Consider the following 23,891-nt stretch of genomic DNA (forward strand, 5'->3'; position numbering starts at 1 on the left):
AGTGGAGATGGAGCAAGCCCCTGTCTTGATGAAAACAGGGGGCCCCTTATATCAGCGTGTGATGCAGGGAGGGTTAGTGCTGCAGAGGAGAGCTGAGTTAGGCAGGGAGTGAATGATGCATGGAGCGAGGTGCAGCTTCCCTGCGTGGTGAGAGAAGGAGATGCCGCGTGGGTAGAGGCCAATGTGGAGCGAGGGAGGGCGTTCCACAGGCAATTGATGGAAGTGTTCCAGGTTGAGGGAGAAACACACAGATCCTGGAGTGGCAGAAAGCTCCACGATTTTGAGACACAGCAAGGAACCGGTGTGGCTGGAAAGGACTAAGCCAGGGGAAGGAAGGAGAGAGCATGTGGTCAGGCAGGGCCTGAGGGACCTTGTAGATGAAAGACTTTGTATTTTGGGCTGGGCACAGTGGCTTGCACCTTATAATCCCAGCACTTTGGGAGGCCAAGGCAGGAAGATTGCTTGAGCTCAGGAGTTCAAGACCAGCGTGGGGAACATAGCAAGACCCTGTCTCTACAAAAACAAACAAAAACCCTCCAGTAACTGTCATGAGTAAGATGGATTTACCGTCCTCTGCAGTTCTGAACATAAAGCTTTAAAATCAAAAGGCTTTTTGCAATTTTGGCAACACCCTGATTTGACGGCAAAATCTGCCCTAAAGAACACAAGGCTGTCTGCAATCTGTACTGATTTCATTTAGGGTGAATATTCGTACTTTTTGCTGTATATACTACATTGAACTATGTGAAATTTTTTCTGCATGTCAAAAGTGGTCGAATGTGGCTGGGTGCAGTGGCTCATGCCTGTAATCCCAGCACTTTGGGAGGCTGAGGCGGGAGGATCGCTAGAGGCCAGGAGTGCAAATGAGCTATAGTACTGCCACTGCACTTCAGCCTGGGCGACAGGGCCAGACCCTGTCTCAAAACGATAAAAAATAAAGGATTTGTATTTTAGGTGAATCGCGGAGCAACAGAAGGAGGGTTTTGAGCAGAGTGCTGTGATCTGATTTATGTATTTCAAAGTGAATGAGGTTAGAGAGAGTGAAAGAGCCAGGGCCCAGGAGAAACAGCCCATCCCTGTGACATAGTGCTCCGTCCAGGCCGAACCTGAGGCTAGAGTCGCCTCAAAAGCGGCACCAGAAGAATCGCCCCAAGAGAGCACCCCAAACCATCCTGAAATGAGGCCACTTGGGATTCCAAAGAGAGAGGCACTAAACACCAGGTGATCACCAGTCCAAAGCATTTGGGAGGGGAACTGGCACGGTGCTACAGTGAGAGAAAGGGAGGTTCTACCCAGACATGTCTGTGAGGGTCAGGGTATGGGTTTACATGAGGGTTTAAGGAATTTGGCCCAGGGCTGGGGCTGGTTTCTTTCATTCTTTCATTTTTGTTGTTGTTGTTTGGGGTTTTTTTGAGACAGCGTCTCATTCTATCACCCAGGCTGGAGTGCAGTGGCGAGATCCCAGCTCACTACAACCTCTGCCTCCCAGGCTCAAATGATTCTCCTGCCTCAGCCTCCCGAGTAGCTGGGACTACAGGTGTGCACCACCACACTTGGCTAATTTTGTGTTTTTAGTAGAGACAGGGTTTCACTATCTTGGCCGGGATCTCGAACTCCTGACCTCAGGTGATCCATCCACTTTTCGGCCTCACAAAGTGCTAGGATTACAGCTGTGACCCACCGTGCTCGACCTCTTTTAGTGTTTTGAGCAACAATCTAAACACCTTTATCAGTGCCTGGGAATGTTCAAGGCCCCTGGCGTGGGTTAGTGAAGCTTGCAGTGAAAACAGGCAGCCGGCAGGGTCGTAGTGAGGTCAAGGCACTCTCAGTCAGGACAGAGAAAAAAGGAGGGGGAAATTGGAGGGCTCTACTTGAAGCTACCGCCCCCATCCTTGGCCACGCTGGCCTTGCCTTGAGCCAAGGAGTCTCCCGGGCCGGGCCTCGTTGGTTCCTGGCCACCTTCAGTCCTGATTTTGCCTCTGCAGTCGCTCCTGTGCTCCTCCTGGAGTCCCACTGCGCGGCAGCCCGAGACACGGTGCAGTGCCTGTGCGTGGTGAAGTCCAACCCGGAGCCATCCGTGGCCTTTGAGCTGCCGTCGCGCAATGTGACCGTGAACGAGAGCGAGCGGGAGTTCGTGTACTCCGAGCGCAGCGGCCTGGTGCTCACCAGCATCCTCACGCTGCGGGGGCAGGCCCAGGCCCCGCCCCGCGTCATCTGCACCGCGAGGAACCTCTATGGCGCCAAGAGCCTGGAGCTGCCCTTCCAGGGAGCCCGTGAGTGGCATGGACTTGGGGTGGGAGCCACAGGAGGCAGCGGGCTCCTCTTGGATCCAAGCTCCCAAGGCTGACCAACAGCCACAGAGCATGGGCTATGCAGATTGAGAAAAAGGTCAAATTCTCCCTTTCCGGGTGGAGAGGAGAAGCCGCCCTGAGTTTGCCCCGAGTTTGCTCTGACCTTGGCGGTATGAGCCCTTCCCCAGGGCCTCTCCAGCACAAAAGGGATTGCCCTGGCGCCAGGAGCCTCCGTGCCAGTCAGTCAGTGCAAGGATGCCCCGGCTGCGTGAATACATTGACTGTCACCCCAGCACGTCTCCAAAGTTCTCAGGTGTTGTCACCACCACCCATAGCCCTAAGGGCGCCTGGGTCTTCTCTGTCCTCAGATCGACTGATGTGGGCCAAGATCGGGCCTGTGGGCGCTGTGGTCGCCTTTGCCATCCTGATTGCCATCGTCTGCTACATTACCCAGACACGCAGGAAGTGAGTGCCAGCCGGGGCTGATCTGGGGATGATCCAAAAAGGGGACCTGGTGGGAGATGGAGGCCTGGAGTGGGCGGGGGAAGGCAGCACCCTAAGTGTAGAGAAGGCAGATTCTGCTCTGGGATGTTCAGCGGGACAGAGGAGAGAGGGTTCCTGTTAAGTCCAGCCCCTGTTGGTCAGGGGCACACCAGGGCCTGGGCTGAGCCCTTTACACACATCATTTGAGGCCTGTTTCCCCACATTCTATTTTGACGGCCTCCCTATCTCCAGTAACTCTCCGCTACACACTCCAGTGTGGTGGGGAAAGCCCAGGTACCCCCTACAGCCACAACAGCAGGTCCACTTGACGCCAGAAGCCCCAAAGATTACACACATCTGTGGCAAAAAATATATGCCTTGGCTGGGTGCATTGGCTCACACCTGTTATCCCACACTTTAGGAGGCCAAGGCGGAAGGATTGCTTGAGGCCAGGAATCTGACACCAGCCTGGGCAACACAGCAAGACCACATCTCTAAAAAAAATTTTTTTTTGATTAGCCAGGCATGGTGGCACACACCTGTAGTCCCAGCTACTTGGGAGGCTGAGGTGGAAGGATTGCTTGAGCTCAGGAATTAGAGGCCTGCCTGGGCAACATAGGGAGACCCCATCTACAAAAAAATGAAAAAATTAGCTAGGCATAGTGGCACGGGCCTGTGGTCCCAGCTACTCCAGAGGCTGAGGAGGGAAGATCGCTTGAGCCTGGGAGGTTGAGGCTGTAGTGAGCTATGATTTCACCACTGTACTCCAGTCTAGGTGACAAAGAGAGACCCTGTCTCTAAAAACAAACAAACAAGCAAACAAATAAACAGACAGAAAACCTCTCCAGCCCCAAACCACAGCTACCTGGCCCAACTGAACTGCAGCTGTGTTTCTTCCTTGTGGTGTACACACATCAGCTGTCCTGAGAAATAAATTCACCTCTCTGCTCCACATCCTGGCGGCAAGAGGGGCAGACAGACCCAGAGCCTATGAGGGGGAACCTGGAGAATCCAGACGGGGGTCCTGAAAAACAGCAGAGCCCAGCGGCCAGGTGGCTCATCCCCAGCCAGGCAGGGGCCGCAGAGGTGGGAAGGATGGGCTGTATGGGCAGGAGAGGCTGGTTCTGAAAGGGCTGCTTGCCACATCTTAGAGATGGGTGGGAGAACTCTAAGGTCCCCTGAGCCGAACTCCTAAAACACATGGGGGTGCAGAAAGGGAGGGCAGAGGGAGGTCTGACGAGTCCCGCCCTACAGAAAGAACGTGACAGAGAGCCCCAGCTTCTCGGCAGGGGACAGCCCTGCCGTCCTGTTCAGCAGCGACTTCCGCATCTCGGGGGCACCAGAGAAGTACGAGGTAAGGACCGGAGCCCTGCAGCGCCAGGCTGGCCTGGGAACCTGGATACCAGGATCACCGAGGGCCTGGGAGGGGCCTGTGAGGCCAAGGGGCAGGGGAGTGGGGTGGCCTCTCAGAGGAGGAGAGGAAGGACATTCCAGGGCTGGGTTGGACCTGGAGGCTGGGGAGGAGGTGCCCAGGCTGAAGCTCTGTAGGGGGCGATGGGACGTGGGGCCCAAGGAACCCCTCCCTCCTCCTGCCTGCGTCTGTGACTGCATTTCCTTCTCCAATAGTCCAAAGAGGTCTCTACCCTGGATTCTCACTGAGCGCCCCAGGAGGTAGGTTCCGGGGGCCTCAGTGTGCCCTCCTCTGGGCCCTCCTTGGGCCCTGGGGTTGGCGTGCATGTCCGTGTGTCCCTGTCAGGTGTCAAGGTGGTCTCTGGTGAAGTTTGGGCCTGCCCGGCGGTGCTGGCCTTGTCTAGTCTCTCCTGTTGCAGCTCCCTTCTGTCTGTGGCCCCCGTCCTATGTGTCCAAATTCCTGTGACTGGGGGGTGGGAAGCATGAGGGGAACCCACGTGTCACTTGCAGGACCTCCCAGATGGAGGGGGAACCCATGCCGGATCTAAACATGGGGGATACGTACCAAACCAGGTATTTCCAGGAATTTGGAAAGATGGGGTCCTGACTAGGTGGCTTCCCAGCACTTTGAGAAGCTGAGGCGGTTGGATCACTTGAGGTCAGGAGTTCGAGACCAGCCAGGCCAACATGGTGAAACCCCATCTCTACTAAAAATACAAAAAATTAGCCAGGCGTGTTGGCGGGCTCCTGTAATCCCAGCTACTCGGGAGGCTGAGGCAGGAGAATCGCTTGAACCCCAGAGGTGGAGGTTGCAGTGAGCCGAGATTGAGCCATTGCAATCCAGCCTGGGTCTCAAAAAAAAAAAAAAAAAAAAAAAAAAAGAAGAAGAAGAAAAAGAAGAAGAAAGCTTCCTGGATAGACTGAATTTGTAGGCAGATTTCAAGCTCAGCAATGATTAACACTGGCAGAAGCTCCAGAGTGGGACCTGGTGACCGCTGGGCCTGCTGGGCCTGCGGTCCTTGAGAAAGGAGGTTGACACAGGGATTTACTTGGTACGGAACTCAGGAGCTCTGAGGGTGCAAATACTCTGGCCTCTGCATGGGGAAAAGGCAGGGAGCAGGACCCTGCTAATGGGTGATTTCCCCTCCTAGAGCGAGAGGCGCCTGGGATCTGAGAGGAGGCTGCTGGGCCTTCGGGGAGAACCCCCAGAGCTGGACCTGAGCTATTCTCACTCGGACCTGGGGAAACGGCCCACCAAGGACAGCTACACACTGACGGAGGAGCTAGCTGAGTATGCTGAAATCCGGGTCAAGTGAAGGAGCTGGGGGCAGCCCATGTGGCTGACCCCCCTCAGGACCCTCGCTGGCCCCCACTGGCTGCGGGCTCCCTTCCTCCCAAAAGTAGCGGGGGCTGGGGCAGGAGGGGAATGAGGCAGGTGACAGTGAGGTCCTGGGGACCTGACCTCCCCCTCCTTCCCAGCTGCCCCTCCCTGCCAACACCCCCACGCCCTCATTACGGCTCCTCTCCAACCACCTTTACCCTCATCTGTCCGGAGAGGAGCTCTGTCTGTCCGTGTTATTTATTGCTACTTCCTGCCTGGTCTCCTGCCCCGACACCTGGCCCCAGGGCCTGTACAAAAGGGACATGAAATAAATGCCCCGAAGCTAAAGCCAGTCTAGATCCTGATGCTTTCTGACCCGTCTTTGGGCAGTCTGCCATCCCACCGTCTACAGAACGATGACAGAATTTCTCCTTGCCCTCGGCTGAGCCTGGTGTGCAGGCAAGGGCCTAGGGATTTTAGCCTTGAACCCAGGGTCAGTGGCCATTAAGTTGCTCCCACTCTGAGCTGGTAGCTGCGGGCTGGGTCTGGTTTGACTTCTGGGTGATTTCACATAAAAATCCTCATGCTGGTTTCTGTTGCAGTCAGATCAGTTGACAGCACCAGGCTTGCACTTGCACGTGGCCATGGCTTGCTGAAAGGGAGGGTCCTGTGCATTGGCCACAGTCCCCACCACTCCCTATTGTCCCACACCTGGCCGGCTTCTTACACTGAGATTACCTCCTGGTCCCTGCAGCTTGGAGTGTGAGCCGCAGATGTAGGTCTCACGAGCCCATGTTGGTTTCACCCCCATCTCTCATATTCATGCTGCAATTTGCAGTGTCAGCAAATTTTACACATCCCTACATTCAGTTCAAGAAACATTAATTAAGCACCAGCTGTATACCAAGCACTTTCCAGAGGCTCAGGCTATCCTGAGAAGGGTCTCCGAGGACAACTCTGTGACAATGAGAACGCTGAGACTTAGGGAAACTAGGTGACTTTCCCCGGGGTCCCGGAGCTCAGAAATGGTGTGGCCAGGCCCTGGGGTCAATTCTTCTGATTCAAATGCACTCTTTTCTCTTCCTTCCTTCCTTCCTTCCTTCCTTCCTTCCTTCCTTCCTTTCTCTCTTTCTTTTCCTTTCTTTCCTTCCTTCCTTCCTTCTTTTCTCTTTCTCTTTTCTTTTCTCTTTTCTTTTCTTTCCTTCTTTCTTTCTTTCTTTCTCTTTCTTTCTTTCTTTCTTTTTCTTTCTTTCTTTCTTTCTTTCTTTCTTTCTTTCTTTCTTTCTTTCTCTCTTTCGTTCTTTCTCCTTTCTTTTTTTTTTTTTGATGGAGTCTCGCTCTATCGCCCAAGCTGGAGTGCAGTAGTGCGATCTCGGCTCACTGCAACCTCTGCCTCCTGGGTTCAAGCGATTCTCCTGCCTCAGCCTCCCGAGTAGCTGAGATCACAGGCACCTGCCACCACGCCCAGCTAATTTTTGTATCAATTGCACTTTTTCTATAATACCTGTCAGGAAGTAAAAAAGGGCCAGAGTGTCTCGTGTAAATGGGATTAGTAACTAACAGTTGTTGAACGCTTTCTATGATTCTACCCAGTTTGCGTTAATTAATCTCCATTAACCTCATTTACCTTCCCTAACAACTAGACAATGGTTCTCAAAGTGTGGTCCCTAGGCAGCAGCATCAGCAGCACAAGGGAGCTTGCTAAAAAGGCGAATTTTCAGCCCCCACCCCAGACTTCAGGAATCAAAAACCCTGGGGTGGGGCCCAGGAATCTGTGTTTTGAGAAGTCCTTGGTGGATTCTGATGCACGTGCATGTTTGAGAACAAGCGGCTGAAGCCTGGAGAAGTTATATCAGTTCCGCGGTCCCCAGCTGTTAGCAGTGGAGCCCAGATTTGAGCCCCAACCACTGGCTGCAGAGGCCACACTCCGACGCTGTGCTACACGGCTGTGTTGGTGAGAACCAAAGGCTGCTCACAGAGCTCGGGTGCTGGAGGAGCAGTAAGGTTAAGCCGTGGGCTGCAGCAGTGAGGGCAGGGTTTCCTATACGGCAGCTCTGCCTGGTTTTTGTTTTGTTTTGTTTTTTGTTTTTTTTTTGAGATGGAGTCTCACTCTGTCATCCAGTCTAGAGTTCAGTGGCACAATCTTGGCTCACTGCACCCTCTGCCTCCCAGATTCAAGCGATTCTTCTGCCTCAGCCTCCCGAGTAGCTGGGACTACAGGTGCCCACCACACTCAGATAATTTTTGTATTTTTAGTAGAGACGAGGTTTCACCATGTTGTCCAGGCTGGTCTTGAACCCCTGACCTCAAGTGATCCACCCAACTCGGCCTCCCAAAGTGCTGGGATGACAGGCGTGAGCCACCATGCCCCGCCTCTCCCTGCATTTTGAAGAAGGCAGAGGACGCAGCACAGAGACCAAAAGAAAGGCCTAGAGGCAGGAATGAACAAACCAGGTCTGGAGGGGAGGTGACATGGGGCTGCTTGGCTGGGACGGGAAGTCCACATGCAGGAGGAAAGCAGACATGGGTGGGGGCCAGGCCGTGGGCAGTGGGAAGGGAGGCACTCTGTGGGGCCTGTCCAAGCTGGCAGAGTGCATGCCCTTTCCGCACGGGGCTCACAGTCTTGCAGGGAGAAGGACATGAAAGAATCTCATGCACATATCAAACCACAACTGTGACACCTGCTCCCAAGGGGTAGCTCAGAGTTTTTACAGCAGGGGTCCCCAGTGCTGTACTGCACACACTGATACTGGTCTGTGGCCTGTTAGTGACTGGGCTGCACAGCAGGAGGTGAGCAGCCAGCGAGCAAGCATGACCGCCTGAGCTCCGCCTCCTGTCAGATCAGCAGCGGCTTTAGATTCTCGTAGCAGCACAATCCCTATCGTGAACGGTGCATGCGAGGGATCTAGGTTGCGTACTCACAGATCATGCCTGATGAACTGTCACTGTCTCCCATCAGCCCCGGATGGGACCGTCTAGTTGCAGGGAAACAAGCTCAGGGCTCCCACTGATTCTACGTGATGGTGAGTTGTAGACTTACTTCATTGTATATCACAATGTAATAATAATAGAAATCAAGTGCACAATACATGTAATGTGCTTGAATCATCCCCAGCTCCCTCCCCACTCTCAGGTCCATGGAAAAATTGTCTTCCATGAAACCGATCCCTGGTGCCAAAAAGGTTGGGGACCGCTGTTTTACAGCATAGAATCTAAGTGTGACTTGAGGTCTGAGGGGCCAGGGGAGGCTTCCCTATGGAAGGAAACTCACATATGTGTGAAGGCCCCAAGTGGGAACATATTTAGCAAAACTGCAAAATTCGAGGAGCTGAAGCAAGGCCGGAGAGGCATGAGATGGGGCTGGGGATACACAGGGCCCTCTCGGCAGCCGGGAGGGAAGCCTCTTCCAGATCCGCTGCATACATGCTCACCAGCCCTGCCCTGACACACCTGTCCCCCGACGACAGATCCTGGCTCCAGCAGGTCTGGCCTGGGAGGACTTCGCCCAGAGGAGCAGAACATTGTCAATAACCAGGGATCGGGGAGTAACCCCGCTCTGCCCAAAGTGCAGCTTGAGGGCCCCGGGAGCCACTGTGACGCTACTGTGTATGCTTCATTTAGTATGCGCCAGAACAACAGGAAACCAGAATGCCAAACCGGCTTCACATGAGGCTAAGTCAAAATAAATAAATAAATAAATAAATAAGAAAAAAAAATCAATCAACTGAATTGATTTTTAAAATGTATTCAATAAACATGTTGCAGGTGACTCATAGACAGGACAAAAGTCCTGAAGGTTGTAGGCAAACCTCTAAAGTTTGGGAAACAATGAAGGAATTTGACACAAAGACCACCCTTAGGAGGGACTGGCACTCAACCATGGTGAATGTGTAGGACCGAGCCGGGCGCGGTGGCTTATGCCTGTAATCCCAGCACTTTGGGAGGCTGAGGCTGGTGGGTGGCTTCAGCCCAGGAGTTTGAGACCAGTCTCAGCAACGTATCAAGACCCTGTCTTTACAAAAAATACAAAAATTAGGCAGGTACGGTGGCGTGCGCCTGTAGTCCTACCTACGCGGGAGGCTAAAGTGGGAGGATCGTTTGAGTCCAGGAGATGGAGTTTGCAGTGAGCCGAGACTGAAACATTGCACTCCAGCCTGGGCAACAGAGTCAGACCCTGTCTCAAAAAACAAACAAACAAACAAACAAACAAACAAGTAGGACCTGAGTTCGAGTTCACTCTCTCAGACTTCCCCACCCAGCTCCTGGATCCCACCAGAACACCAGAATTCAACACATGCTCACTGAGCACCTCTGTGTGCCAGGCCTATGCCGGGCCCCAGGGTCACAGCAGTGCCCCCCAAAAATCACTCTCTGGCCTCCCAGAGCTGACGTTCTGCAGAAGAGACAGACAACGATCCGAAAGACAAGCAAACACATGACCTCTGACAGTGAAGGAACCACAGAGGGGTGCAATGTCAGGCTGTGCTGGGTCAGGCTGCCATTTCAGAAAGAGAAGTCATTTGACTTGAGACCGGAAGGAAGTGAGGGAGGGAGATCTGTGGGTTCCTGGGGAATGTGGGTCCAGGGAAGGCCAAAATCAAGTGCAAAGACTCCTGGCGAGAATGCACTTGTTACGTTCATGGAACAAGAAGGAAAGAAGCATGCTTGAGTGGAGTGATGGAGGTGGAGTGGTTGCCCAAGGAAGCTTGATCACACAGGGTCTTGTAGGCCACAGGCAGGACTGGTGCTTGTTTATTTGTTTGTTTTGAGACAGTCTCGCTCTGTTGCCCAGGCTGGAGTGCAGTGGCACAATCTCAGCTCACTTCAGCCTCTGCCTCCCGGGTTCAAGCGATTCTCCTGCCTCAGCCTCCTGAGTAGTTGGGATTACAAGCATGTACCACCACGCCAGTCTAATTTTTATATTTTTAGTAGAGACCGGGTTTCACCATGTTGGCCAGGCTGGTCTTGAACTCCTGACCTCAGGTGATCCACCCACCTCAGCCTCCCAAAGTGCTGGGAGTACAGACGTGAGCCACCCCATCCAGCAATGGAATTTAATTCTAGTTTTGTTTTGTTTTTGAGATGGAGTCTTGCTCTGTCGCTGAGGCTAGAGTGCAGTGGCGTGATCTCAGCTCACTGCCACTTCTGCCTCCCGGGTTCAAGTGATTCACCTGCCTCAGCCTCCCAAGTAGCTGGGATTACAGGCATGCACCACCACGCCTGGCTAAGTTTTGTATTTTAATAGACACAGGGTTTCATCATGTTGGCCAGACTGGTCTCGAACTTCTGACCTCAAGTTATCTGCCTGCCTCCGCCTGCCAAAGTGCTGGGATTACAAGTGTGAACCATCGCGCCCAGCTGGAACTTGGGCTTTCAAAGAGCACGTTGAGAAGCCGCTGGAAAAGTGAGCTCAGAGGGTGTGATGGAGGGCTTGAGGCTTCAGAGGCCTACTGGCAGCTGCGTGGACAGTGAACACAGGCTATCAGTGGAGGCAGGGACAGGGCTGGGAGGCCCTGGCCATTGTTCAAGAGAGAGGAAGTGGAGATGGAGAGAGGAGTGGGGTCAGGACCCATTTTGGAGGAGGAAGTGGCAGGACTCACTTGAAGAGTCAAAGGTGACTCCAGCTGCTTCCTTAAGAGGTCGAAGAAAGCGCGAGGGGCAGGTTCAGTGCAGAACGCAAGAGTGACCTACTCCGGCCGAGTTCACGCCCAGGGAGGCCCTCAGGGACAGGGAAGACAGATGGCACCCCCTCCCTCTGAAATGCCAAGCTGAGGAAGAATCAGAACACATGACATAGTGACTCAGAGAGATGGGGGCAGATGCTGAGATGAGGGCTGGCCAGGCAGGAAGGGAGGTGAGAAGGTCTCATGGCCTCACGTGCCAGGAGGGCTGGGCCACCATGTGCGGGAGGGAGGACACCCAGGCACCAGGCCATGGTCATGACACGGGTCTCTTTGTCCCTCCCGGTCTGCCAACCTCCTGAGTCACTCCTGACGGAGATGACCGATCCATCCCTGGCCGGCCTCCCACCCTGTCCCTGGGACGGTGCCTGGGGCAGGCAGCTCCATTATCCTCCTTGATGAAAGAGCTCCCAGCGGCACTGGCCACTCCAGAGCCTCCTCCCCAGGTGGGTGATCATGCAGGGCTGGGCTCTTGCGACTGGCCAGGGATGGAGATGCACTGCACTGCTGAGAAGTGCTTTCTAGGAGTTCAAGACCAGCCTAGGCAACATAGCAGACATTGTATGTAGGAAAAAAATGCTTAAAAATAAGCTGGGCACAGTGGCGCATGTCTGTAGTCCCAGCTACTCAGGAGGCTGAAGCAGGAGGACCATTTGAGCCCAGGAATTTGAGTCTGCAGTGAGCTGTGATTGCACCACTGCACGCCAGCCTGGGCAACAGAGTAAGACTCGGTCGCTAAAAAAGAAAACAAAAGGTCGACTGTGGTGCTCATGCCTGTAATTCTACCACTTTGGGAGGCCGAGGTGGGCAGATCATCTAAGGTCAGGAGTTCGAGACCAGCCTGGCCAACATAGTGAAACCCTGTCTCTACTAAAAATGCAAAAATTTGCCAGGCGTGGTGGTGCGCACCTGTAGTCCCAGCTACTCAGAAAGCTGAGGCAGGAGAATTGCTTGGATCCTGGAGGTGGAGGTTGCAGTGAGCTAAGATTGCACCATTGCACTGCAGCCTGGGCGACAGAGCAAGTCTTGGTCTCAAAAAAAAAAAAAAAAAAAAGAGGAGAAGTAGCCAAGCCTCTTTCTATCCCCATTCTTCTCGCTCTCAACTCCAGGCTGCTCCTTCAACAGGAGGTGACAACCTCACCTCGCGAATTTTAAAAAAATTTTCTTTTAATTTTGAAATAATTATCAGAGGAAGTTGCAAAGATAGAACAGAGAAGTCTGGTGGCAGCTGAGCCAAAGACCCCTTCCCACCCTAGAGCACGATCTGCCCGGGGAGCGGGAAGGAAATGACAGTTTCGTCTCAAAGGGTCTCTCTGTGAAGCTCAGGCTGGGGCTGAGTAGCCAGAGGTGCGTGAATTGATGTCTGCAGGGAGTGATGGGTCAGCAGGGTACCTGACAATGTCTGGAATAATGACGGCTCACTTTCACAGAGAGCCCGTTCCATAGCAGCCACCGTGCAAAGTGCTGTAAGGACTGGGGACCTGTCGCAGCACAGCCCTGAAGTCGTAACAGCAATCTTATTATCACCCTGGGAGGGGAAACCGACAGATGTCACAGCAAACACATGGCAGACCTGGGACTGGAACCTACGTCTGTTTACCACATGCTTGTCATGGGATGTTCGGGTTGCTGAGCGTGTCCTGTGTGTGCTGTCGCCAGCCCTGTGAGGAAGGCACTATCATTGTTCCCATCTTACCGTCCTGGGCAGAGGTGGGGGGGGTGAGGGGGACACAGCCAGGCAGGGAGTGGCCACCCAGGGCTCTCAGGGACTCTGTTCATTGCCTGCTTTCAATGCTTCCCTGGTAAGGGGGTGACAGTCAAGTCACCAAAAAAGGAGACCAACGACCTGTTTGGAGGAACGGCGGGGAGGAAGAGTGAAAGCGCTGAGGCTGCATTCTCAGTTGTGCTCCTCCTCCCTTGCCCTCTCCACGCAGCCCTTGGCCTCCGGAAATCAAGACACGTCCACAGACCCATTGTCCAATCCCCTCCTGTAGCAAGACTATGAGCCACACCTGGCGCCGTGGCCAGCAGAAACCTCAGCTACTCCTTCTAGGTGAGGAGCAGGAATTCAAGTCCCAAAGGGTCCCCTGCCTGAGACCTTTGGGACCTGGCGACCTGGCCACCTGGCCTGGAGTCCCCCATTAAGATTGCTGGAATTAAGAAAATAAAAATTGATGTCCAGGTGCGGTGACTGGCACCTGTAATCTCAGCATCTTGGAAGGCCGAGGAAGTGGATTGCTTGAGGCCAAGCGATGGAGACCAGAATGGGCAATGTAGAGAGATCCCGACTCAACAAACAATAAAACATAAATTAACAGGGTATGGTGGCTGATGCCTGTAGTTCTAGTTACTCAGGTGGATTGCTTGAGCCCACCTCAAGTTCAAGGCTGCAATGAGCTATGATCGCACCACTGCACTCCTTCCTGGGTGACAGAGGGAGACTGTCTTAAATTTCTTTTTTTAAAAAAAGTAAGTATAGATTCACAGAAGTTGCAAAGATAGAACAGAGAAGTCTGGTGTGTGCTTCACCCAGCATCCCCTGATGGTTACTTCGACTAAATCATTCAGGACAGTATCAAAACCAGGAATTTGACATTTGTATAATATGTGTGTACAGTTCTGTCATTTTATCACATCTGGATGTATATAATGACAACTGCAGTCCAGATACAGAATTATTCTGTTACTACAAAGACCTCCCTTGTGCTACGCCCTTCATAGTCAAACACTTTCCCCCACCATCCCTAACTCCTGGCAACTTTTCATCTTCTCCACCTCTATCATTCTGTCATTTTGAGAATGTTACGCTTGGGCGTGGTGGCTCACATCTGTAATCCCAGCACTTTGGGAGGCTAAGGCAGGTGGATCACTTGAGGTCAGGAATTTGAGACCAGCCTGGCCAACATGGTGAAACCCCATCTCTACTAAAATACAAAAATTAGCCAGGCGTGGTGTCAGGCAGCTACTGGGGAGGCTGAGGCAGAAGAATCACTTAAACCCAAGAGGCAGAGGTTGCGGTGAGCTGAGATCGAGCCACTGCACTCCAACCTGGGGGACAAGGGCGAAACTCCATCTCAAAAAACAAACAAACAAAAAGAATGTTGTAACACATGTGATCCTTAGAGACGCCTTTTTCACTCTCTGTACTGCTCTTCAGAATCGTCCAAGTTGTTACCTGTATCCTCTTCATATCTCACTCATTTTTATTGCTGCATAGTACTCCATGGCATGGATGTAGCGTAATCTGTTAAGCCACTCACCTAGTGAAGGACGCATTGGTTGTTTCCAGTTTTTGGTTTTGTTTTGTTTTTTTTCTTGAGATGGAGTCTCGCTCTTGTTGCCCAGGCTGGGTGCAATGGCGCTATCTCGGCTCACTGCAACCTCCGCCTCCCAGGTTCAAGCAATTCTCCTGCCTCAACCTCCTGAGTAGCCTGTGTTAGAAATGCTTGTTTTTTGGTGCTGTAAAGAAATAGCACTTGAATATAAATTTAATTTCTTTAGCAAGGCTATTTTTACTTTCTGCAGAAAGGGTATACTCGCTGGCGGTTTTGCTCCAAAAGTACACCGAACAAAAGAGACAGGGTCGTTTATAATTTGACACAGCTGCTTTATTGCTACGTCTGGTTTCTATTGGCTGGAACGGGACCTCACATTCTGTATTTGTCCTGATTGGCTAGCAACTTAGAACTTTTTAAAAGAGGCAAAGGCAGAGGAGAACAAAAAGAAGGAGGAAGTAACTTGTGGAATGCTGAGAAAGATAAAAACATTTCTACATAAGGAAGAGGAACAGGCTATGACCTAATGCTTTCTGGGACTAGTATAAGCACGCTAGGGCAAGTATTTAGGCTAAATTGTGGGAGTTAAGAACATAAAGTACATTGATTTTTTTATTACGGCTAGAAGATATTTAAGAATGTTAGCACAGATCTTTGAATAAATTTTGCTTCTAAGAGAAATTACTATTTATTCTTAATTAGATGGGGAGGAGAGTCTCTGAAGAGGAACTTCTACTTTACTTTTTACACTGGGATTACCGGCATGTACCACTACGCCCAGCTTATTTTGTATTTTTAGCACAGACAGGATTTCACCATGTTGGCCAGGCTGGTCTCGAACTCCTGACCTCAGGGGATCGCCCTCCTTGGCCTCGCAAAATGCTAGGATTACTCCTGACCTCAGGTGATCGCCCTCAGCCTCCCAAAGTGCTGGGATTACAGGTGTGAGCCACTGCGCCCGGCCTGTTTCCAGTTTTTGGCTATTACAAATAAAGCTGCTGTGAATAATTAATTGTGTGCAGGTTTTTGTGTGGACATACGTTTTTGTTTCTTGGGGATAAAATGCCCAGGAGTGCAATTCAATTGCTGGGTCATCTGGTAGGTATATTTTGTTTAGTTTTTCAGGAAACTGACAAACTGTTTTCCAGAGTAGCTGGACCATTTTGCATTCCCACCGGTCATGTGTGAACAATTCAAGTTCACAGCATCCTCACCAGTGTTTGCTGTTGTCATTATTGGTTTTTTAATTTTAGCTGTTCTAAAGCGGTATCTTGTCATGGGTTTCAATTTGCATTTCACTAATGGCTGGTGATGTGGGACATCTTTTCATGTGCTTGTTTGCCTTCTATATACCTTCTTCAGGGACATGGGCTATCATGTCTTTTGCCTATTTTCTAATTGGATTGGTTTTTATTTATTTGTTTATTTAGAGACAGAGTCTCCCTCTGTCGCCCAGGCTGGAGTGCAGTGGTGAGATCTCGGCTCACTGCAACCTCCACCTCCCCGGCTCAGGTGACTCTCCTGCCTCAGCTTCCTGAGTAGCTGGGATTACAGGTGCACACCACCACGCCCTGCTAATTTTTGTATTTTTAGTAGAGATGGGGTTTTGCCATGTTGGCCAGGCTGGTCTCAAACTCCTGACCTCTGGTGATCCGCCTGCCTCAGCCTCCCAAAGTGCTGGGATTACAGGTGTGAGCCATCACGCCCAGCGTGATTTTTATTTTATATATATATACACACAATATACATACACACACATATATGCACACACTGTATATAAAGCTGTTATATATTACATTTATTCTACATACATAACAGATTTGCTGAGATACAATTCACATACCATAAAACACACCCATATAAAATGTCCAATTGAATGGTTTTGAGTCTATTCACTGAGTTATGCAACCTTCACCACAACCAGTTTTAGAACATTTCATCACCCCCAAAATAATCTCACATCCATTAGCAGTCACTCTTCATTTCCTCTCACATTCCCCACCCCACCCCAGCCCTACACAACCACTATATCTATTTCTGTCTCTACAGATTTGCCTTTTCTGAATATTTCACATGAATGGAATCATACAATATGTGACAGTTTGTGACTGGCTTCTTTCACTTAATGTTTTCAAAGTTCATCCATGGCCAGGCACCGTGGCTCATGCCTGTAATCCCAGCACTTTGGGAGGCCAAGGCAAGTGGATCACCTGAGGTCAGGAGTTCAGGACCAGCCTGGCCAACATGGTAAAACCCGGTCTCTACTAATAATACAAAAAATTAGCTGTTCATGGTGGTGGATGCCTGTAATCCCAGTTGCTCAGAAGGTTGAGGCAGGAGAATTGCTTGAACCCAGGAGGCAGAGGTTGCAGTGAGCCAAGATGGCGCCACTGCACTCCAGCCTGGGCAACAAGAATGAAACTCGGTCTCAGGGAAAAAAAAAAAAAAGTTCATCCGTGTTGTAGGATCTATCAGTACTTCATTCCTTTTTATTATCAAATAATATTTTATTGTTTAGGCCTCCCATATTTTCTTTATTCATTCATCTCTTCATGGACATGTGGGTTGTTTCTACTTTTTGGCTTTCATGAGTAATGCTGCTGTAAACATTTGTGTTCAAGTTTCTGGGTGAACATGTTCTTATTTCTCTTGGTTATATACGTAGGAGTGGAGATGCAGGAGTGTATGGTTATTCTATGCTTAATCTTTGGAGGAACTGTTTTGAGACTTTTTCCCAGAGTGGCTGGACAATTTTATATTCACACTAGCAATATATAAATGATTTTGTTTCTGTACATCCTCTCCAGTATTTGATACTATCTTTTATTTTAGCTGTTCTTATAGATGTGTAGTAGTGATATCTCATCGTGGTCTTAACCTGTCTAAAGGCTAGTGATGTTGAATATCTTTTTAGATAATTAGTTTCTATCCATATATCCCCTTGGCTGAAATTTCTCTTTATGTCTTTTGCCAGTCTTCTAATTGATTATCTGATTTTTTTATGTGGCGTTTCTATGTTGAATTGAGAGTTCTTTATATATTTGTTCTAGATATGAGTCCTTTGTCAGATATGTGGTTTGCAAATATTTTCTCTGAGTCTGTAATTTGTCTTTTCATTCTCTTAACTAGGTCTTTTACAGAGCAAAAAAAAATCATAATTTTGATGAAGTTGGATTGATTTTTTTAGGGATCATGCCTTTGGTGTCATGTCTAAGAATGCTTCATCAAGCTTTAGGTCTCAGAGATTTTCTCCTATGTTATCTTCCAGAGGTTTTCTTTTTCAATTTATTTTATTTTACTTTTTAATTGAGACAGATTTTCACTCTGTTGCCCAGACTGGAGTGCAGTGGCATGATCTCAGCTCACTGCAACCTCCGCCTCCTGCGTTCAAGTGATCCTCCTGCCTCAGCCTCCTGAGTAGCTGGGACTACAGGCACGCACCACCACAACTGGCTAATTGTTTTTGCATTTTTAAATAGAGACAGGGTCTCGCCATGTTGGCCAGGCTGGTCTCAAACTCCTGGCTTCAGGTGATCCATCCATCTTGGCCTCCCAAAGTGCTGGGGTGACAGGTGTGAGCCATGGTGCCCGGCCCTTCTGGAGGTTTTATAGCTTAATATTTTACATGAAAATCTATGATCCACTCTGAATTAACTTTTATAGAAAGTATGAGGTTTAGGTTGAGGTTCATGTTTTTGTCTATGGATGTCCAATTACTCTACCATCATTTGTTGAAAAGACTGTCTTTCCTCCATTGAATTGTTTTTGCTCCTTTGTTAAAAACAAGTTGGCCATATTTGTGTGGGTCTATTTGTGGGCTCTCTAGTTTGTTCAGTGGATTGATGTGTCTATATCTTCACCAGGGCCACACAGTTTTGATTACTGTATATTACTTTATAATAAACCTTGATATCAAGTATAGTGGTTCTTCCCCCTTTATTCTTCTGTTTCAGAAATGGTTTCCATTCTAGCTCTTTTTATTACTATTTTTTGCTTCTCCCATAGGTAAGAAAACAATATTCTTACTGTTGTTTTTAAAAAAATTTTATTTAAAATTAAAAAATAAAATTTAAGTTCTCTTTTTAAAAATTTTATTGTTTAAAAATTTTGTTTTGTAGAGATGGGGTCTCATTATACTGCCCTGGCTGGTCTCAAACTCCTGGCCTCAAGTGATCTGCCCACCTTGATTTCCCAAACTGCTGGGATTACAGGCATGAGCCACCATAGTGGCTGGCCTATTCTAGTTCCTTCTATGTAAACTTTAGAATAATCTTGCCTATATCTATAAAAAAATCTTGCTGGGATTATGGTAGTAATTGCATTAAATCTGTATGTGTATCAATTTTGGGAGAATTGATATCTTTACTATGTTTAGTCTCCCAATCCATGAATATGGTATGTCTCTCTATTTAGCTATTCTTTGACTTTTTTCAGCAGTGTTTTGTAGTTTTCAGTATATAAGTCATATGTGTTTTGTTGAATTTACATCTAAGTATTTTTTTAGCCATTGTAAATGGAATTGCATTTTAAATTTTGGTTTCCACATGTTGATTGTTAATACAAAGAAATGTGACTAATCTTTGTGTTAATCTTGTATTCTGTAAATGTGTGAAACTCACTTACTATTTTTAGGTGGTTTTTTTTTTTGGTTTTTTTTTTTTTTTGGTTCTTTGGAATTTTCTACTTAGACCATCATGTCATCTGCAAATACAGATAGTTTTCTTTCCTCCTTTCAGATCTATGTCCTTCTTATTGCCTTTCTTTATCTTATTGCACTGTCTAGAACTTCCAGCATTATGTTGATAGGAGTGATGACAGTAAACATCCTTGTCTTGTTTATGATCTTAGGGGAGAAGTATTCAGGACTGCAGTGTTAGTTAAGTATGCTAGCTGTAGTTTTTATAGGTTAGTTGTAGGTTATCAAGTCAAGGAATTTCCCCTCTATTCCTAGTTTTCAAAGAGTTTTAAAATCATAAATGGGTGTTTCATTTTATCAAATGCTTTTTCCACAGCAATGGATATGATCATGTGATTTTTCTTCTTTATCCTGTTAATATGGAAGATTACACTGATTGATTTTCAATTGTTAGACCAGCCTTGCACCCCTGGAATGAATAAATCCCACTTGGTCATGCTGTATAATTATTTTTATATATTGTTGATTTTTTTTTTCCTTTTCTGAGATAAGGACTTGCTCTGTCACCCATGCTGGAGTGCCGTGGTGCAATCATGACTCACAGCAAACTCAAACTCCTAGGTGTAAGCAATCATTTTCCCTCCCAGCCTCTCAGGTAGCTAGGACTACAGGCACGTGCCACCATGCCCAGCTAATTAAAAAACATTTCTTTTTGTAGAGATAGGGCTTTCACTATTTTGCCCAGGCTGGTCTCAAACTCCTGGCCTCAAGTGATGCTCCCGCCTCAGCCTGCCAAAGTGCTGGGATTACAGGCGTGAGCTATCATGCCTGGACTACTACTGAATTCTATTTGCTTATATTTTGTTAAGGATTTGGTATCTATATTCATGAGAAATACTGGCCTATAATTTTATTTTCTGTACTTTCCTTTTTTGGTTTAATGTTAATACTAATTTCATAGAAAGGGTTAGGAAGCATTCCCTCTAATATTTTCTAGAAGAGATTATATGGAATGGTGTAAATTCTTCTTTAAACATTGAGCAGAATTCTCCAGTGAAAACATATAGGTCTGAAGATTTATTTTTCTCATTTTAAATTACCTAATAGTTATAGTGCTGTTCAAATGATCTAACTCACATTGGGTGAGTTGTGGTAGTTTGTACTTTTTGAAGAATCCATTTCATCTAAATTGTCAAATTTATGTGTGTAAAGTTGTTCATAGTATTCCCTTATTATCTTTTTGATATCTGCAGGGTCTGTAGTGCTATCCCCTATTTCATTCTTGATGTTAGCAATCTGTTTTTATTTTATTTTTTGTCAGTCTTGCTAGAGGTTGCCAACTTTGTTGATCTGAAAAGATATTTTCTTTTCTCTATTATTTTTCTGTTTCCAGTTTCATTGCTTTCTCCCTTTTTCGTTATCATATCCTTCCTTATGCTTGCTTTGGGTTTAATGTGCTCTTATTTTTCTAGTTTCTTGAGATCAAATCTTACATTATAGATTTGACATTTCCTGTTTGGTTTTTTTTGTTTTTTTTTTTTTTTGAGACAGAGTCTCGCACTGTCGCCCAGGCTGGAGTGCAGTGGCGCGATCTTGGCTCACTGCAAGCTCTACCTCCCGGATTCATGCCATTCTCCTGCCTCAGCCTCCCAAGTAGCTGGGACTACAGGCACCCGCAACCACACCTGGTTAATTTTTTGTATTTTTAGTAAAGACAGGGTTTCACTGTGTTAGCCAGGATAGTCTTGATCTCCTGATCTTATGATCCACCTGCCTCGGCCTCCCAAAGTGATATAAATTTCCCTCTTGTGCTTTAGTTGGTTCCTAAAATTTGGTAAGTTCTATTTTCATTTTCATTCCATTCAATGTATTTTTTAAATTTTACTTGCGATTTCTTCTTTGGCCCTTGGATTATTTAGAAGTGCTTTGTTTAGTTTCCAAGTGTTTGAAGATTTTTCTTTTTTTTTTTTTTTTTTGAGACGGAGTCTCGCTCTGTCGCCCAGGCTGGAGTGCAGTGGCGCGATCTCGGCTCACTGCAAGCTCCGCCTCCCGGGTTCACGCCATTCTCCTGCCTCAGCCTCCCGAGTAGCTGGGACTACAGGCGCCCACAACCGCGCCCGGCTAATTTTTTGTATTTTTAGTAGAGACGGGGTTTCACCGTGGTCTCGATCTCCTGACCTTGTGATCCGCCCACCTCGGCCTCCCAAAGCGCTGGGATTACAGGCGTGAGCCACCGCGCCCGGCCTTGAAGATTTTTCTTTTAACTCTCTGTTATGGTATCTAATTTGAGTCCATTGTGGTAATAGAACATACTCTCCGTAATTTCAGTTATTTCAAATGTCTGACGTTTGTTTCATGACCTTGCATATGATTTATCTTGGTATATATTCCATAGATGCTTGAAAAGAAGGTGTATTATGCTATTGTTGGGTAGATAATTCCATGAATGTCAATTAGATGCTGTTGGTTGATGGTGTGTCATTGCGTTCTTATATATTCTTGTTGATTTTCTGCTTGATTGTTCTATTGTTGAGAGAGAATATTGAAGTTCCCAATTATGTTTGTGAATTTGCCTATTCTTTTTTTTTTTTTTCAGATGGAGTCTCACTCTGTCACCCAGGCTGGAGTGCAATGGTGCGATCTCAGCTTACTGCAATCTCCACCTTCTGAGTTCAAGTGATTCTTCTAACTCAGCCTCCCAAGTAGCTGGGACTACAGGTGCTTACCACCATGTCTAGCTAATTTTTGTATTTTTAGTAGAGATGAGGTTTCACCACGCTGGCCAGGCTGGTCTCAAACTCCTGACTGCACCCACCTTGGCCTCCCACAGTGCTGGGATTACAGGTGTGAGCCCGGCTGCCTATTTCTCTTTTTATTTCTACTGGGTTTTACTTCATATATTTTTCAGCTCTGTTGTTTGGTGCATACATATTTAGGATGGTTATGTCTTCTTGGTGGATTGACTTTTCCCACATTATATAATGTCCATCTCTGGCCTTGGTAATTTTCTTTGCTCTGAAGTCTACTTTATCTGTTATTAATATAGCCACTCCTACTTTCTTTTGACTACTTTTTGCATGGTATATTTCCATTATATTTGAAGTTGTTATTATTATTATTATTATTATTTTGAGACAGGGTCTTGCTGTGTCACCCAGGCTGGAGTACAATGGTATGATCTTGGTTCCCTGCAACCTCTGCCTTCCAGGTTCAAACAATCCTCTCACCTCAGTCTCCCGAGTAGCTGGGATTACAGGCATGCACCACCATGCCTGGCAAATTTTTTTTGTACTTTTAGTAGAGACAGGGTTTTGCCATGTTTGCCAGGCTGGTCTTGAACTCCTGGCCTCAAGTGATCCATCCACTTTGGCCTCCCAAAGTGCTGAGACTATAGGTGTGGGCCATTGCACCTAGCCTTCAAGCTATTTTCTTGTAAACAGCATTTATTTAGGCCATTTACATTTAATGTAATCACTTATATGCTAAGGCTGATGCGTGTCATTTTATTTTTTGTTTTCTTTGATTCTTTTTTCTTTTCTCCAGCTTCTAGTGAGTTCCTGAACAGTTTTTTAGAATTCCATTTTGATTTATCTGTAGTGTTTTTGAGTATATTACTTTGTATAGCTTTTTTATAGGTTGTTCTAGGTATTACAACATACATAATTTATCAGAGTCTACTGGTTTCAACACTCTACCAGTTACTTCCCTTTACAACCCTTTCTCCTTTCCCATTTATAGGATAATTGCTTAAATATTTTATCTACATACACTGAGAACAGAATTAGACAGCGTTATAGTTTTTGCTTTGAGTGTCAAACGTAATTTAGAAAACTCTAGAGGAAAAGAAGAGTCTATTGTATTTACCCATAGGTTTGCTCTTCCAGAGGCAGAGGGTGGCAATGGAGGGTAAGCCTCTGTCACCAGAGACTTTACTGTACTTTCCCTTTTACTGTCAGATGCTACCAGAGTCCCTGAAGAGGGAAGATGTGAGGAAACAGGTAAAAACCATTTTTGTTCTTTTTTTGCATTCAACAAGTGTTCTTTCTTCCATCCCGGTATTCCAAGATTCTTTTTTAAAAAAATTACTTCCTTTCTGTTCAGGGAATTGCCTTTAGCCATAATTTTAGGGTAGGCCTGTGTTGAACAAAAATTCTCTTTGTTTTCCTTCGTTTGAGAATATCTCAATTTCCCCTTCATTCCTGAAGGGTATTTCCACTAGATACAGGACTGATTCCAGATTGACAGTTCTCTGAGCACCTGAAAAATATCGTGTCACTTTCTTATGGACTCCATAGTTTTTGATGAGAAACCCACTGTTATTTGAACAGTTTTTCTGGTATAGGTAATGTGTCATTTTTATGTGGTTGCTTTCAAGAATTTTCTCTGCCTCTTGTTTTTAGAAGTTTGACTATGATGTGACTTGGCATGAATTTCTTTGGATTTATCCTGTTTGTGATGCACTTAGCTTCTTGAATCTGTAGACATATATTGTGCATGTATGTTGTCAAATGAAGACAATTTGCAGCCAATACTTCTTGGAATTTTTTTAAGGCCCACCCTCCTTTACCTCCCCTTCTGGGACTTCAATGACAAAATGTTAGATCTTCTTTTATTATAGTTACACATGTCCTTGAGGCTTTGTTCCATTTCCTTTCATCTATTTTCTTTCCATTGTTCAGAATGGGTAATTTCAATTGTTATCTGTTTTGTTTCACTGCTTCTTTCTTCTACACTCTCCATTCTGCTATTGAGCCAATCCATTATGGTTTTTATTTCAGCTCTTGTATTTTTTAG

At 47.4% G+C, this 23,891-nt stretch overlaps 2 protein-coding genes across 17 annotated transcripts in view; both read left to right on the top strand.

Annotated features, from left to right (window-relative positions):
• Nucleotides 1-21,810, top strand: part of MAG (myelin associated glycoprotein) — a 37,171-nt gene extending 15,361 nt beyond the window's left edge. For 8 of the 14 annotated variants that reach the window (XM_074023189.1, XM_065536462.1, XM_074023190.1 and 5 more), the window contains 4 exons: nucleotides 1,986-2,273; nucleotides 2,660-2,756; nucleotides 4,029-4,128; nucleotides 5,336-5,853. In XM_074023189.1, the coding sequence (XP_073879290.1) occupies nucleotides 1,986-2,273; nucleotides 2,660-2,756; nucleotides 4,029-4,128; nucleotides 5,336-5,500 (650 nt within the window). In that variant the 3' untranslated portion in view covers nucleotides 5,501-5,853. Of the gene's footprint in view, nucleotides 1-1,985; nucleotides 2,274-2,659; nucleotides 2,757-4,028; nucleotides 4,129-4,400; nucleotides 4,446-5,335; nucleotides 5,854-21,693 lie in introns of those variants that run through there. The other 6 variants (XM_065536463.2, XM_074023193.1, XM_074023187.1 and 3 more) reach the window with 2 other exon arrangements.
• CD22 (CD22 molecule) overlaps nucleotides 11,462-23,891 on the top strand; it is a 33,722-nt gene continuing 21,292 nt past the window's right edge. For 2 of the 3 annotated variants that reach the window (XM_074023175.1, XM_074023177.1), the window contains exons 1-3: nucleotides 11,462-11,632; nucleotides 21,694-21,815; nucleotides 23,054-23,095. The gene's annotated coding sequence lies outside the window, so the exon portion shown is untranslated. The remainder of the gene's footprint in view (nucleotides 11,633-21,693; nucleotides 21,816-23,053; nucleotides 23,096-23,891) is intronic. The other variant, XM_074023176.1, reaches the window with a different exon arrangement.

The sequence above is a fragment of the Macaca fascicularis genome, chromosome 19 (genome assembly GCF_037993035.2).
Source record: "Macaca fascicularis isolate 582-1 chromosome 19, T2T-MFA8v1.1".
Classification (NCBI taxonomy): Eukaryota; Metazoa; Chordata; class Mammalia; order Primates; family Cercopithecidae; genus Macaca; species Macaca fascicularis.